At 49.7% G+C, this 13923-nt stretch overlaps 2 protein-coding genes across 4 annotated transcripts in view; one reads left to right on the forward strand and one right to left on the reverse strand.

The window, feature by feature from the left end:
• Positions 1-10601, reverse strand: Gstz1 (glutathione S-transferase zeta 1). Of its 3 annotated transcripts, none has more exons than XM_050152500.1 (9): positions 10475-10601; positions 7207-7258; positions 6073-6140; positions 5384-5464; positions 4950-5075; positions 2842-2920; positions 2330-2382; positions 1382-1431; positions 1-721 (listed from the first exon to the last, which is right to left on the reverse strand). In XM_050152500.1, exons 1-9 carry the CDS (start codon positions 10487-10489, stop codon positions 595-597), a joined length of 651 nt encoding a protein of 216 aa, XP_050008457.1. In that variant the 5' UTR covers positions 10490-10601; the 3' UTR covers positions 1-594. The 3 variants fall into 3 exon arrangements, with proteins under 3 accessions (XP_050008457.1, XP_050008458.1, XP_050008459.1); XM_050152501.1 differs by lacking the exon at positions 10475-10601 and adding an exon at positions 7507-7670; XM_050152502.1 differs by lacking the exon at positions 10475-10601 and adding an exon at positions 7395-7517.
• Positions 10602-10636: 35 nt separating this feature from the next.
• Positions 10637-13923, forward strand: part of Pomt2 (protein O-mannosyltransferase 2) — a 46094-nt gene continuing 42807 nt past the window's right edge. Inside the window, exon 1 of the mRNA XM_050152493.1 lies at positions 10637-11143. Coding sequence (XP_050008450.1) covers positions 10686-11143 — 458 coding nt within the window. The 5' untranslated portion in view covers positions 10637-10685. The remainder of the gene's footprint in view (positions 11144-13923) is intronic.

The following is a 13923-nucleotide window of genomic DNA, read 5'->3' on the forward strand; positions in this document are numbered from 1 at the left end:
TGATGTAAAGGAAGAAGGTTTATTCTCGCCCATAGTTCTGGCCTCCAGTCTACAGTGGCAGGGGGTCAAGGCATTAGTGGGAGTATTGATCACAGCTGCTTCCATAGTCAGGTGGAGACAACATACGACAACAAATGCATACACGCTAGTGCTCAGCTCTTCTCTGCTCATCGAGGCTCCGGGATCCTCTGCCACCCATGACGAGTCTTCCCACCTCAGCATCACTGGTATCACCCCACAGACATTCCTAAAGGCCCTTCCCTCAGGTGACTAGGTCTTTTTCTCAGGTTGACAGCATTAGCCATTACAGCTGCTCATGTCTGCCACGCCCACTCCTAACACATGGCAGAGAAGAGGGTTAAGGCAGGATGAAGTTGAAGGAGAGATATTTTCTACTAACTTAATTTCCCTAGAGAAGACTCTGATACTGGCAGCCTTAAAGAAATGTCATGGACTCCAAGGGTTTCCACTGCTTCCTCAGGGAAGAGGTCAACTTCAAGCCCTCCGTTTCAACTCGCTCATTCTTGAGCCTGTCCAGCTCATCCAGCATCTGAGCCTTACTCCCTTCCCTGTGCAGGAGGCATGGTCTGGGAACTATGCTCGCAGCTCAGCAGGTGTATCTGGCTGTCGACTGGGGTGAGACACTTGGAAAGCCTCTAAGGCTAGTAGGGCCTTGTTGATTTGACAGATGGTAGGGTAGTGGCTGAGGTCCACCTTGAACCTGTGGCAGAGAAACACTTGTAAGCCAGGGTTTTCAGGGACACTGCTGTGGGCAGAGGCAGGGCTGGACGAGGTCCAGGGTTGCAGTGCAAGGCCAGAAAGCAGCCCTGCCGCCTGGGGCGCCTCATTCTCTGGGATGCTCTGAACGGGTCTGGAGTGGCATCGTCTGGCATCATCCCCTTCTGTTCTCTAAGTAATGACTGCTGTGAATTCCAGAGTCAGGCATCTGTGTAGACTGTCCCGTCACCCACGATAACAGGCTCTTAGGGGAGGGAGTGCGCTCTACATGTCCCTGTCCCAAATAGCAAGCACGATGCCTTCCAGACGGCCGTGGAGGGAGCTCGCAGAGCTCACTTCTAAGTAGACACTCCACATCTGGGTACAGCAAGTGGGTATTCCTGGGGGCGATTCCCTTAGATAAGCCACCTCCTCTTAGGAGCGAGGGCTGCCTGTACAAGACCACCCAGACTACAGTGGGCATGGTAGAGACATTTCAATGATTTCTTCTGCCATGTCTGCGCTCAGCCAGGGCAGCTGGTGTGGCCTGGGGCAACGGCTCCTTGGCATTAAAGAAGGGTTCACAGGAGATGCTATCTCAGTGTTGATGTGGAGTCCCTGGTGGTAGGGGACCGTGAAGGAAGGTGGCAAAGCTTTCTCTTACCTTTCAGCGTTTGCCACTTGGGGCACTAAGCACAAATCAGCCATGGACACCTGGAAGAAGACCAGGGGAGTTTGCACAGGGATGATCACCCCAGACTCACTGGCAAGGCTAGCTGCTACTGCTGACTGTACTGGAGCTGTACTGGGATTGCCAGCCCAACTTCCTGTCTGTTCCGTTTTTTTTTTTTTTTTCTGCCATCCCTATCACCCCCTCAGTTCCTCTGGAACTGCCTGTCCTTGTCCCCTGGCGTTTCTCCCATGCCATACTCTAGTTTCCCTGACAACCAACCTTGTGGTAGCCAGAGAAGGCCTGACTGCGTTGGTGGTGGTCAGTGTGCTTGTTGAAGCCACCACTGCTAGGGACTTAGTGAGGATTCCTAGCAGAGAAGGAACCATGGAACCAGACTAGCATAGGCTCACTGCCTTAGTCTGCATGTATCTGGGGCTCCTCAGTCCTACAGTCTGCAGGGTGCAAACCCTTCAGCTGATGCCTGGACCACCTCACTGTCTCAGAAGTGTGCCCCTCTGGTCTAAGCACATCCCACTATGGCTAGTGCAGTGGTTCTCAACCTTCCTAACGCTCATGTCGTGGAACCCCCCAGCCATAAAATTATTTCATTACTACTTCATAACTGTAACTTTGCTACTGTTCTGAATCATAATGTAAATATCTGATATGAAGGATATGTGATATGGAACCACTGTGAAAAGATTGTTTGACCCCCAACGGGGTCACTACCCACAGGTTGAGAGCCACTGCTCTGGAGGAGGTGCAGGAGTGAGCTGAGGTGTCTGCACTAACTGACTTCCCAGGGCAAAGGTGTGCACCAAGAGGCTGGTCCCAGGGCATTTCCAGATATCTCCTTAGGACAAGGAGATGCTGGGTCTAAGTGGGAGGCAGCCTGAGGTCGGTATGGAGGCCACAGTGGGCAGCTCTGGGGACACTTACCTCATCTCCTACACAGTACTTTCCTGCTGTGCTCTGCAGAATCTGTTCCAGAGCTGTGGAGAGACCATATGGATGATGTTTACATCAGCCTCTCCAGGGCTTGCCTCCACAGCTATGAAATAGGTGAACATTTCAGTGAAAGGCCAGGGCGTGGGCAGAGTCTGGTGTAGGGAATATGATAGCCAGGACTAAGAATAATGTTTCCCGTGGCTTCTCTGTCTGTTCTCAGAATAGACGAGACTTGCAGCTGGTCAAGGCAACAGCTCTCACAAACGGCCTAGCATCCTGAGGACAGGCACTCTCAACTGCGGCGCTCAGTGAAATAGAGGCGGGGCCGGGTCTGGGGTTCACAGGAGTTCTGGAGCATAAAGCCATCCTTGAGCACTGGCCCAGCCCACCACCTTCCTGCCCACAGTCCTCTCATCCACCCCACTGTCAGGATCAGAGCAGCCCGCGAAGCAGAGCCATGTGTGTGCGGGTCACTTCTCTGAGAAGCCACTTGGACAGCTCACCATTGAAGCCAGAAGTAATAGCCTCCTGGGCCCAAGGCAGCTGCTTCTCCTCTCCCACTTGCTTCAGGACGGACAGGTTCTGCACGGTTCAAGAGAAGAAGAAAAAAAGAATGAAAAATAGAAATCTGAAATCTGATTGTTCTGGGAGTCAGCTCGAGTTTGTCCCTTTGTCAGACCTCTGTATGGAAGGAAGCTCAGTATCCATCTGCTCTAGCTGTTCACCTGTCCTGCTCGCCTCTGGGCTATACAGGACTGACCTTCCTCCCATCAGGTGTCTAAAGTTGGAAGGAGCCGCCTTCTTGGGCTGCCCCAGTTACCCCAAGAAGTATTCTGAAATCTGTGTGATTTTTTGTTTGGTTTTGTGAGACAGGGTTTCTCTGTAGTTTTGGAGCCTGTCGTGGAACTAGCTCTCGTAGACCAGGCTGGTCTCGAACTCAAAGCAATCCACCTGCCTCTTTGCCTCCCGAGTGCTAGGATTAAAGGCGTGCACCACCACTGCCCGGATGAAAGCCATGTGATTTTTGGTAGCAGTTAGGAAACCTAGGGACATAGGATGATGGCATGATTGACAGATGCAGCTACAACCCAAGGCCTATTCTCTCACACCCAACTCTACCCTACTTGGTCTCCTGAAAAGAGGCTGTGTGATACCTGGGTGGGGGTGGGGAACATGGGACTCTGGACTGAGACAGGTGTGTAGGTGTGTTGGACTGGCTTCTAGCGATTATGACTAAGGAACAATGCCCACTGTTAAAAACAGCGAGATGTTTCAGGAGTCACGGTATCACAGGTGCACAAGGATCCTCACTCTGCTACTACTCAGCTGGCACCCTGCAAAGCCACTGCTCCCTTTAGAGCCATTACCTTACAAAGTAGAAGCTGGCACAGATAAATGGTTCTAATACTTGCCTTTCTATTTTACAGGTGAGAACTTACTTTAAAAACAAAACAGAGCCAGCCTGGTCTACAAGAGCTAGTTCCAGGACAGGAACCAAAAAGCTATGGAGAAACCCTGTCTTGAAAAATCAAAAACAAACAAACAAACAAACAAAAAAACCCAAAACAGAAACCTTATAAGAATCCCAATATTGGCATATTGTGTAGTTCAGTACTCAGGTCCAGACTAGGGAAAACAGCATATGACAATAAAACAATTTAAGTGAGCCGGGCGGTGGTGGCGCACGCCTTTAATCCCAGCACTCGGGAGGCAGAGGCAGGCGGATCTCTGTGAGTTCGAGACCAGCCTGGTCTACAGAGCTAGTGCCAGGACAGGCTCCAAAGCCACAGAGAAACCCTGTCTCGAAAAACAAAAAAAAAAAAAAAAAAAAAAAAACAATTTAAGTGGACTTTCTCGGTTTCTCAGTGAAGTTCTGTTTACACCATGCTGATCTACTGAGTGTATAGAGTCACTATGTCTGAAAATGTATCTTAATTTTAAAATAATTTATTATTAAAATATACTAATGATGAAAAATCATTAGAAAAATGACACTGACAGACCTGCTCAATGAAGGGCTGCCATAACCTTTCAACTTATTACAAACCAAACAAAAACCTAAAACGCAGGGCTGGAGAGATGGCTCAGAGGCTAAGGGTACCAGCTGCTCTTCCAGAGGTCCTGAGTTCAATTCCCAGCAACCACATGGTGGCTCACAACCATCTATAATGCTATCTGGTGCCCTCTTTTGGCAGAAGTCTGTATACTTAATAAATAAATAAAATCTTAAAAACAAACAAACCTAAAACGCAATTATCCTCGAAGCAAAGCAAAGCGCTGTAAAGCAAGGCCTATCTGCATATATGACACAGAGAATGAGCAAGAGTTGCCCAGGATGGAAGTGGAGACTGTACCCAGGCCTGCTACTCTCCCTGGTTCCCTGCCTCAAACGTGCCTATGCTCCTAGGCCTCGGAGCAGAGTGGGAGACCCATACTGACGAAGGACGTCTGGGATTCCAGCCACCTTCTGCATGTGGGCTAGGTCAAGGCCCCTGAGAGTTTTTCTTTGTTCCCCTGCTCCCCTCACCCACCGGCTTCACTCTGGCTCATTACGGTGAACGTGAAGGGATGCGTGAGAGTCGTACAAGAGTGCGGATCTAACAGTGCTAACCTGAAGGGGCTGGATGCCGCTAGCGATGAGGTCGGAGATCATGCGCACAATGGCTTTCTTCTGCGGGTCCTGAGGCAGGAGACGTGGGGTGGGCCGAGTCTCTTCCAGGTACTCTATGATGGCCAGCTGTCCAGAGGGAACATTGAGGCAGGGAGAGGGCTTGGGGCTCCTGGGTCAGAGGGCAGAGGCCAGCAAACTACCTTTTCCCGATGGTGCTACCACTACCTCTGCGCCCTTCTCAACTGAAGCACTGTACAGGTCTTTCAGAGACCTTGTTCAACTTGGTTCTTCACACGCTCAACCATGCTCTCTCCTTCCCTCTACCATATACTCAGTGAGCCCCCATTATGTTTGGTGTCCAGCCACTTGTGGGTTAGGAAGAGATGTCACGTCTTCTCATTCAGAACTCTGCCACTCTGAAACCCTCTACTCACTGACTGGCCAATGGTGATTCCATCAATCTTCAGGGCTGGCACTTGCTTCATGGGATTCAGGGTCTGAAATTCCTTTGAGAACTGTGGAGACAAGGCCATGGTGGACTAGGTGTCCTAGCTTAAATTGCCTAAAGCAGAATCAAGTAAGTAGGAAGACTGTAGGCCTAGCACCAATCCATATTTCTCATCCTTAGAGAAGGACTTGGTTCCTAAGATCATGCTAATCTCTGGGGATCCATGTAGTATCCTAGTACCCCAATGGTTTGGATTTATGGTTTTACCTGTCCTCCCCCACTTTTTTTGAGACAGGGTTTCCTCTGTGTAACCCTGGCTGTCCTAGAACTCAGAGATCCAACTGCCTTGGCCTCCCAAGTGCTGGAATTAAGGCATGTGCCATCACAGCCCACCTTCTTCCTGTACCCTTTAAATGTTGCTACCAAGTCAGCTCCTGCCTCAGTCATCCATTGAGAGGGTCTAGTATAAGGAAAGGTCCCATTATCACCTATTCTCATAAAATCAGGCACTGACCCTAATACCCTGACCCCTTCCCATGGCTCCCATTGCTGCCCAGGAGAGCCAGCAGCAACCTCTGGTTACAGGAACCATGAAATATAGGTTTCCTCCAGTCCACAGCCAGTGCTCCATCTGGTACCAATTCTTCTATTGTGGGCCCGGGACAGCTTCCTTACCTGTTGCCCCCCATCCTTTATGAGGTTGACGGGCACCGTCTCATAGTCAATGCCTTTTAATGCCAGAGCTAGAAGAGACCAGAGCGGAGTTAGGGCTAGACTGGCTAGACTCTCAAAGGTAGCCCTCCCTCTACAAAACAGCTCTACAAAAACAGCACTCATTGCTTTGGCTTCTGGCTCAGTCAAGGTAGAGACTCTGGGGTCCAGGAGAGGAGAGAGGACTATTGGATAAGTAAGAGTCACCCATGATGGCTCTGCAGTTAGGGCAAGACTGGAGATTGACAGCGTGGGTGCAGATTCTACCGCATTCAATTGTGAGGTGTATGGCCTTGGGCAGGTTAACTTAATGAGTTTCTCTGTCTCAGTTTCCCCAATGTGACAAGCAGCACTGTGTAGTAGTTGAAAGTGTGGGATATGGCTAGGTATTTAGCTTACTGAAGGGATATGAGCTTAACATGGGTAAAGCCAGTGTTCAATTGCTGGTGCCAAATCAAAGCAAGTGAACATGGACTTGAGCCAGACTACATGGTTCAAACTGCAAGTTTTCCAGGGCAAATTACTTAACCTTTGTGCCTTGCCTTGTTTGCACAATGGGGATACTAATATCTCTCTCTTATGATAATGGGGGAGGACAGAGAGGCATGCACACAAAGGCACTGGGCACAGAGCTCTTTGGTGTGCAGAGCTATGACGGTGACCTTTGCCAACAGTTGTGTGCACCGGGGGGAGTGAAAGGTCAGACCTGGCCCAGAGCAGAGGCTTCTAGTTCCAGCTCTCCCCAAGGCTGTGACCAACTCCAAGCAGTTCTATTTGATTAGCCAGATCAAATAAGAACAGAGGGAGGCCAGCTGCTCCCTGAGTCACCAGGGACCTCTGGATCCTGTGAACCTACTCTGGCCATGGTTGCTAAGGGGTTTTGGAGTGCGGTATGGCAGCGGTGGCCCTCCCAAGGGGAAAAACAACCCCCTTCCTCCCACTCGCACCGTCTTCATGTTGGACTTTCTGGGTGGAAGTGCCATGCAGAGATAGAGGCTCCAAGACAATGGGGTGCTGGCTGCTGGGAGGAGGTGGTGGTGGTGGTGAAGTCCTATGTCCCCGCCTCCACCATTCCCATTCCAGAAACAGAGCTCTTACCGATTCGAACTCTCCATGTACAGGAGCTTCGGAAATAGGAATAGAGGACAGGCTGAGGAGAGAGAGGATGAGGCAGACATTAACTTAGGCTTGAGTTTCCAGCAATAGGCACCTGCTGGAAGCAGGTACCAGCTCCCAGGCAAAAGGCCCCAACCCCAGTTTCTTGCTATTGCACCGGGACTCCTTACTCGGGCAGGCATCTTGGCAACTCAGGCCTGTCTTGGGTCCTAGTCTTGCTGCTCTGAGTTCCTGAAGTACAAGTGTCCTCCAGAGGAAGGAGCTTTCAAGTGCTAGCCTTACCTTGTCAGTCATTGTGTTGTGGCCTCCCAAGGAATGTCTTCTCTCAGAGAGCTGTGAGGCAGGGGGAGGAACCCAAAGGGATGGGTCCCACGAGCCAATGGGAAAGCAGGTTAAACAGGCACCAAAGGATTCTGGACTCTGGTCAGAAAGGGCGGCTTCTCAACTTGTGAGAAGTTTCTTTTATTCTTGGCCGGGGCAAGTCTGGCACTCAGGCATCCAGTGTAGCCTGGCTCTGAGGGAAAGTGCATGGAGGAATGGGCTCAAAGTGGGCAGACTCGGGGTCTGGACCTGATTCAGGAAGCAGCCATGTGTGACCTGAGCCGAATCCCTGCTTTTCTGTTCTTCAGCTCCTCTGTTTATAAACAAAAGGCTCCCCTAAATGATGGCAGCAGCTCCTTTCGGCCCCCGCAGAGCGGCTTCTTGTTTACTGATGCTTCGCTGTCCATTGCCTTGAGCTCCCCGTTCTCGAACTGATGGCAGATATACCCATTTGCTACAAAGTGAAGTCGGAAGCTGGGGGGGTTCACAGGGCCCTGGCTGGGTTTCACAATGGCCCCTCACTTTGGAGTGTCCTCCTTAACAACTTTCGACCTTATAATGGTGAGAAAGTGATAGGCATTTGTTTCGAAACTGTACTTCAAATTCTGTATTTTGGTCTTTCCCCAGGCTGGGCAGTGGCATTTAGCCACAGCTTGGTGACCATGGGCTCATCAGGATTACTATGAGACACTGACCACGAAAGAGGGGCAAACATGATCAGAACTGCTGAGGAATGCCTCGTGTAACTTGTTATACACTGACTGTACCAAGGGGACCAAAGTCATGGTCACTGCTACTACTCTCCCTACGGCCCTTAAGAAGGAAACCAAATCTTAGATAATTTCTGTTCTTATCTAGTGGTAACTATATAGCATAGTCTTACACTCCAGGTTGTGCCTTCAAAGACCTCCAGTGGACACCTGAACCCACGTACTACCCAAACCCTGTATTATTTGTTTCTTATACATCACCTTAGTTTCAATCCCTATTGCTATAATAATATAGCCCAGCAAAGGCAGCCTAAAGGAAAATGGTTTATTTGGGGTAATAATTCAAGATGCAGTCCATGGGGGGGGGATGAATCAAGACAGTAGCCTGGAACAGCTGGTGCCATCCCATCCTCAGCAGGAGGCAGGACAATGAATGTGTGTCACTGCTCAGCTAACTTGTTTTTATGGGCCCAGATGCAACCCAGAGTGTCACCCTCCCATGGCAACTATCTGATAAAGATATGACCACAAGTTAGCCTAACATAGAAACTCTCTCCCAAGAATGTCTGGAGGCTTGTCTCCTATGTGAGTCTAGATCCCGTCAAAATGACACCAACTATCACATGCATACAAACATACATACATAACTTGATTTATAAGATAGACACTACAAGAGATTACCAATAATGATGAAATATAATAATTTCAGTAATTTACTATTACTATAATAAAATTGCTGCGATCAGTACTCTTGAGCTTTGTGGCCAATAGTATGTAAAACAAGGGCCGTTCACACAAGCACTGTAATATCGGACAGCCTAACCACTAAAACATCTATTAAGTGGCTAACAGGTGGGGAGTGTAGATAGTATGGATATACTACAGAAAGGAAGAATTCACTGCCCTCTGCTGTGTGAGATTTCCCCACGCTGCTCACAAAGGCTTGCAATTGTCTCTGAAAGTTTCCAGGTAACCAGGGTTTCCCTTGAACCAAGGCTGACCACAGATAAGGAAATCATGGGAAGAGAAATAACAGCCATGCACTGACTGCAAACCATCTGGCGATATTTGCGCTTGCACATCTACACTTTTACCATCAAGTAGAATGTTCGTTCATTTAATCAGCGCACCTGGAAGAATTGTTTCCAACTCATATGCACTGTGATTATTCTGGCAATTTGAAACTTATTTGCAGGTTTGAAGTTGTGGGTGATTCAGCCCATGTGAGGCGCTACATACATCCCCAGCGGGGTTTACACCATTCTTACATGATTTAAATTCCGAAAATCACATCGGTATGTGGAAAACCTACACAGTATTAGCCTGATGCAGTGTCCGTTGCATCTAATGTACACCTTCCCAGACAACGGGCCTCAAGCTTTATCCATTAGACTCAACGGAGTCCCTTATAAAACAGATTTTCAGGGGGCTGGAGAGATGGCTCAGTGGTTAAGAGCATTGCCTGCTCTTCCAAAGGTCCTGAGTTCAATTCCCGGCAACCACATGGTGGCTCACAACCATCTGTAAGGAGGTCTGGTGCCCTCTTCTGGCCTGCAGGCATACATACAGACAGAATATTGTATACATAAAAAATAAATAAAATAAAATAAAAATAAAAGAGATTTTCAGCCCTGCTCCATCAACGGGTTAAAGACAATGGTTCTAGGATAGACTAGAGGGTTACGACTTAAACCAGGGAGGCTCCAGACGCGACTTGGAAGGCGAAGGCAGGAGGGTCACGAGTTCAAAGTCAGGTTGACCTACATAACAAGACCTCGTTTCTTAACACCGATAAAATAAAGACAAAATTAAAAGCCTGGGAAGTCACAAGTAACTGTTAACGATAGAAAGTTTCACATTTTCCCCTTGCCCTTGGTGCATCATGCCTGGGCCAACAGGGCGGCCGAGAAGTGCACGCAGGGCATCACGGAATTGCAAACGTTTGAAAGTCCTACAAGAGCTCTGTACACACGAGGCACGGAAGGGTGCTACCGGACGCCACCCAGAACGCTGAGCATCTTAACCTTCCCGACTCAATCAGACCGACTGCTTAGCGTTCGGTGGCCAGCGCGCAGGTGCAGAGTGACCCGGCGCACAGCATGCCGGGAGTCGTTGTGGAGCCGTGCGGAGAGGCGCGCTCTCAGCGGCTCCCTCGTCCCCCAGCTGTTTTCCGTGTTTTTCTAAGTAGCGACCCTCAGCCCCGGAGGCGCGGCACAGACCTTCCCGACTTGCATCTCTTACTCGGCCAGTCAAGAAAGTCAGCTCTCGGGGACTAGAAGATGACTGAGGCCTAGCGGGGTCCAAAGAGCGAGGGTCGGACTAGATGGGGTTCCCTCCGTCGGGTTGGCCCCGCCCCCGCCTCCCGCGCTGCTGGGAGTTGTAGTTCCTGAGCCGTCTCTCTCCGACCTTAGCGTCCCTCCGCCTCCCGCAATGCTTCACGCCTCAGGCCGCTTCCTAGCGGCTCGGGCGGCCACTACACTTCCCGCCCCGCCCAGAGCCCGGGGCCTGGCGCTCCGCGGCAAGCGGAGGGAACTACAAATCCCAGGGCACCTCGAGACGCTCTCCTATGACTCTTGGACGGGGTTGCGGACAAGACCCAACGCGACTCCGGTCCGGAGGGCAATCCTCAGAAAGGGGAGGATGCCGCCGGCCGTAGGCGGAGGCCTAACGGGTTCCGAGCTGCGTCCCCGGAGGGGCCGCTGCGCGCCGCAGGCTGCCAGGGCCGTGGGCAGGGATACGGTCCGCCGGGTTGCGGCACGGAGCCTTAAACGACCTGCTTGGAGCTCACGGAGCTTCGAGGCGGCAGGCCGGTGGGCCACGCTGGCTGTGGTGACGCTGTTGTCCTTCGCTACCCGCTTTCACCGGCTGGACCAGCCGGCGCACATCTGGTAAGTGGCAGAAGGGACTTGGCGGGCACCATGGCAACTGGGAGGGAGGGACGCCTCCCTCTGATTGGCCTGAGGGCAAGGAGGGGGCGGGATTCACCGGAGGCGCGACCGGTCTGTGGGGGTAACTGAGGAATTTTTTGGAGGGGAGGTAGGAGGAGGGAGCAAGGGACTACTCCCTATAAGTCCAGTCTCTGAAAAGAATAGGTTTGCTCTGATGGGGGCTAGTGGGTCTCAAGGTCTTCAGAAGAGACTCTCATGTCTAGGCTACCTGCCTTTCAAATGGTGGCACCCAGAGGTGCTTTGAACTCTCCCCAGAAAATAGTAAATTTATAGTGCATAATTTCCCAAGGTCTGGTTTTCAAAGATTTCAGCATCTTTGGAGTTAGGTTCTTTGATCCGCTGCCAGGTCCCACTGGATGACATGACATGCCCAAAGAGATGACTGCACCTGCAGTCCAAGGAATGACAAGTTTGGGAAGTGACGGTAAGTCACTCTGTTCTAGAGAGACATTGCCATATCTCTCGGGTTTGCTAGTTGCAAGCGCAGCCTTAAGATATGGCCCAGGTCAAATGCAGTCAGGACATTCTAGATCCATCTTGGCCCGTGTGTGGATGCACAAGACATTGATGGAGGACTCCCTCTCCCAGCAGGCTTTATTACCCCTCCGTCACAGCCGGCCTTGGCGTCTAGCAGACGTCCCATGTTCACAGGCAGCTCTGTCAGCTGCTCTGATTAGCATGGCTGACAGAGGCAGAGACCAAATCTGTTCAGTTTGTCTCATACAATGTTTAATAGTGGCTACTGTCAGGGAGACTCCAAGCAGCAGGATGATTACAGTCTTGGGTATTTACCTCAGCTGTATCCTTTAGGGTTCTGGATTCAGCCTCTTATGAGTAAGGGACCAGCAAGTCTCATTTCAGACAGCATGAATGTAGTCTAAGGCAATAAACTACTCATTAAGTCCTGTGCATAGCAGTTTAGGTTGGTTCTGTTCATCGGTTTCATTGCTAATAATTACAACACTTACGGAGAGACATTTGGTGGCCCAGTCCTTATATACTAAAATTATCTAAGGAGATTCAGGTTATTCAGTTCAGTTTTCCCTGGATCATCATTTAGTTTGATTGAGGCCTCCGCTGCATTGGTTTGGTTAAGACCCATGGGCAGTATATTGAGTAGTTGCAGCCTCAGTGACTGTGTGGGCATAACTAAGGTCCCTAGCTCTTTAGGGAAGAGTATATGATACACTCTGTAGAGTGTGATAGACAGAACATTGTGCCATCTTTGTAGTAGCACACATTATCAGGGAGCTCTTTTTGAGGTGTTGGCACTGATGTCATCAGCCCATCAGAGTAGCTCAAGACTGCCGTGTCCATCCACATGAGTTTTTCTGTTTCCAGCCCCAGGCTGAGTTCCTGCCATCAGCCCATCTGAATGTGGCCGGGCTCTGGGGTTCGACTTCGGGGGCAGAGAGAATTCATGTTGTCATTCACTGTACAGCTCCAGAACGCTGATGCCTTTCTTCCTCAGCCCTTGAGGTTGTCCGCCCTATAACTCTGCCCGTGGTGGTAGTGTGTCCAATGCCAGTTTTCCATTGTACCCTGTTTATGTCCAGACTTTATCACAACAGAGCCCTGTTGTGTTTTCTGTCGGACACAGGTGGGCAGTGTGGGGAGACATGCACTCAGCTAAGTGCCATTGAGTTTATGTTCTAGGCCATTTGGCTCTAGTAAGGCATTCCAGGAGATGAAACTAGGATTAAATTTGAATATTGTCACCTTTTCTTACCCTCCTCTGCTGACCTACAGTGTCTCTAAGAAGAAAGACATACCATGGTCATGGAAATCACAGTTTTCCTAAGCAGCTTTGTAAAGCTCCACTCCTTTTTATTTTTCCTGGTAATTACCCGGTTGGTAGTCAAGAGGAGATGAATTTTTTGTGGGGATGAATACATAAGGACCAGACTGTTTTCTCAAGTCTGTAGACCAGCAGGAGGTGATAGGGGGCAGAGTCAGAACCCTTTTTAGTTGGTTTCTGAGGAAACTGTCCAATGCTTGACAGTATCTGTTGTTTGCGGATGCTGGGAGCATGGCTTGTCTGTCTATTTTTTTTCTCTTTTATTTTATTTTTTTTAATTAATTTATTTATTTATTAAAGATTAGTCTCTTCCCCACCGCTGCCTCCCATTTCCCTTGCCCTCCCCCAGTTAAGTCCCCCTCCCTCGTCAGCCCAAAGAGCCTTCAGGGTTCCTTGCCCTGTGGGAAGGTCAAGGACCACCCACCTCCATCCAGGTCTAGTAAGGTGAGCATCCAAACTGCCTAGGCTCCCACAAAGCCAATACGAGCAGTAGGATCAAAAACCCATTGCCATTGTTCTTGAGTTCTCAGTAGTCCTCATTGTCCGCTATGTTCAGCAAGACCGGTTTTATCCCAAGCTTGGCTTGTCTGTCTATTACTTTGACTGTTGTTAGATGACCATTGTGACAAAAAGGTGTACCACTGGTTTGGAAAGCTGATAAAATGACATTTATTTTAAGGGCCACAATGGTTTATCCAGTCACTGAGGCAGCAGTGAGGTACTGATGAGGACACGGTGTCTTAGAACAGGCAGTCAGTGCCCTGTGCAATGTAGAGTCCTTCCTACTCAAAGCTTTTTTTTTTTTTTTTTTTTTTTTTTTGGGCAGGAGTCTGCTAGAGCAAGTTTTTTTTTTGACAGACTATCTTTGAACTGCCAGCCCACAAACAATGACCTGGAGACTTAATATTAATTATGAAAGCTT

The sequence above is a fragment of the Alexandromys fortis genome, unplaced genomic scaffold (genome assembly GCF_014885135.2).
Source record: "Alexandromys fortis isolate MF-2015 unplaced genomic scaffold, M_Fortis_MF-2015_v1.1 scaffold_47, whole genome shotgun sequence".
Lineage (NCBI taxonomy): Eukaryota > Metazoa > Chordata > Mammalia > Rodentia > Cricetidae > Alexandromys > Alexandromys fortis.

What these genes read in the sequence shown, in the direction of transcription:
- Gstz1 (XM_050152500.1), bottom strand. An exon ending in TACATGGAGAGTTCGAATCG is followed by an intron (nt 6,141 to 7,206) that starts GTAAGAGCTCTG and finishes GGTCTCTTCTAG; the next exon opens with CTCTGGCATTAAAAGGCATT. An exon ending in GAATCACCATTGGCCAGTCA is followed by an intron (nt 5,076 to 5,383) that starts GTGAGTAGAGGG and finishes CCCTCTGGACAG; the next exon opens with CTGGCCATCATAGAGTACCT.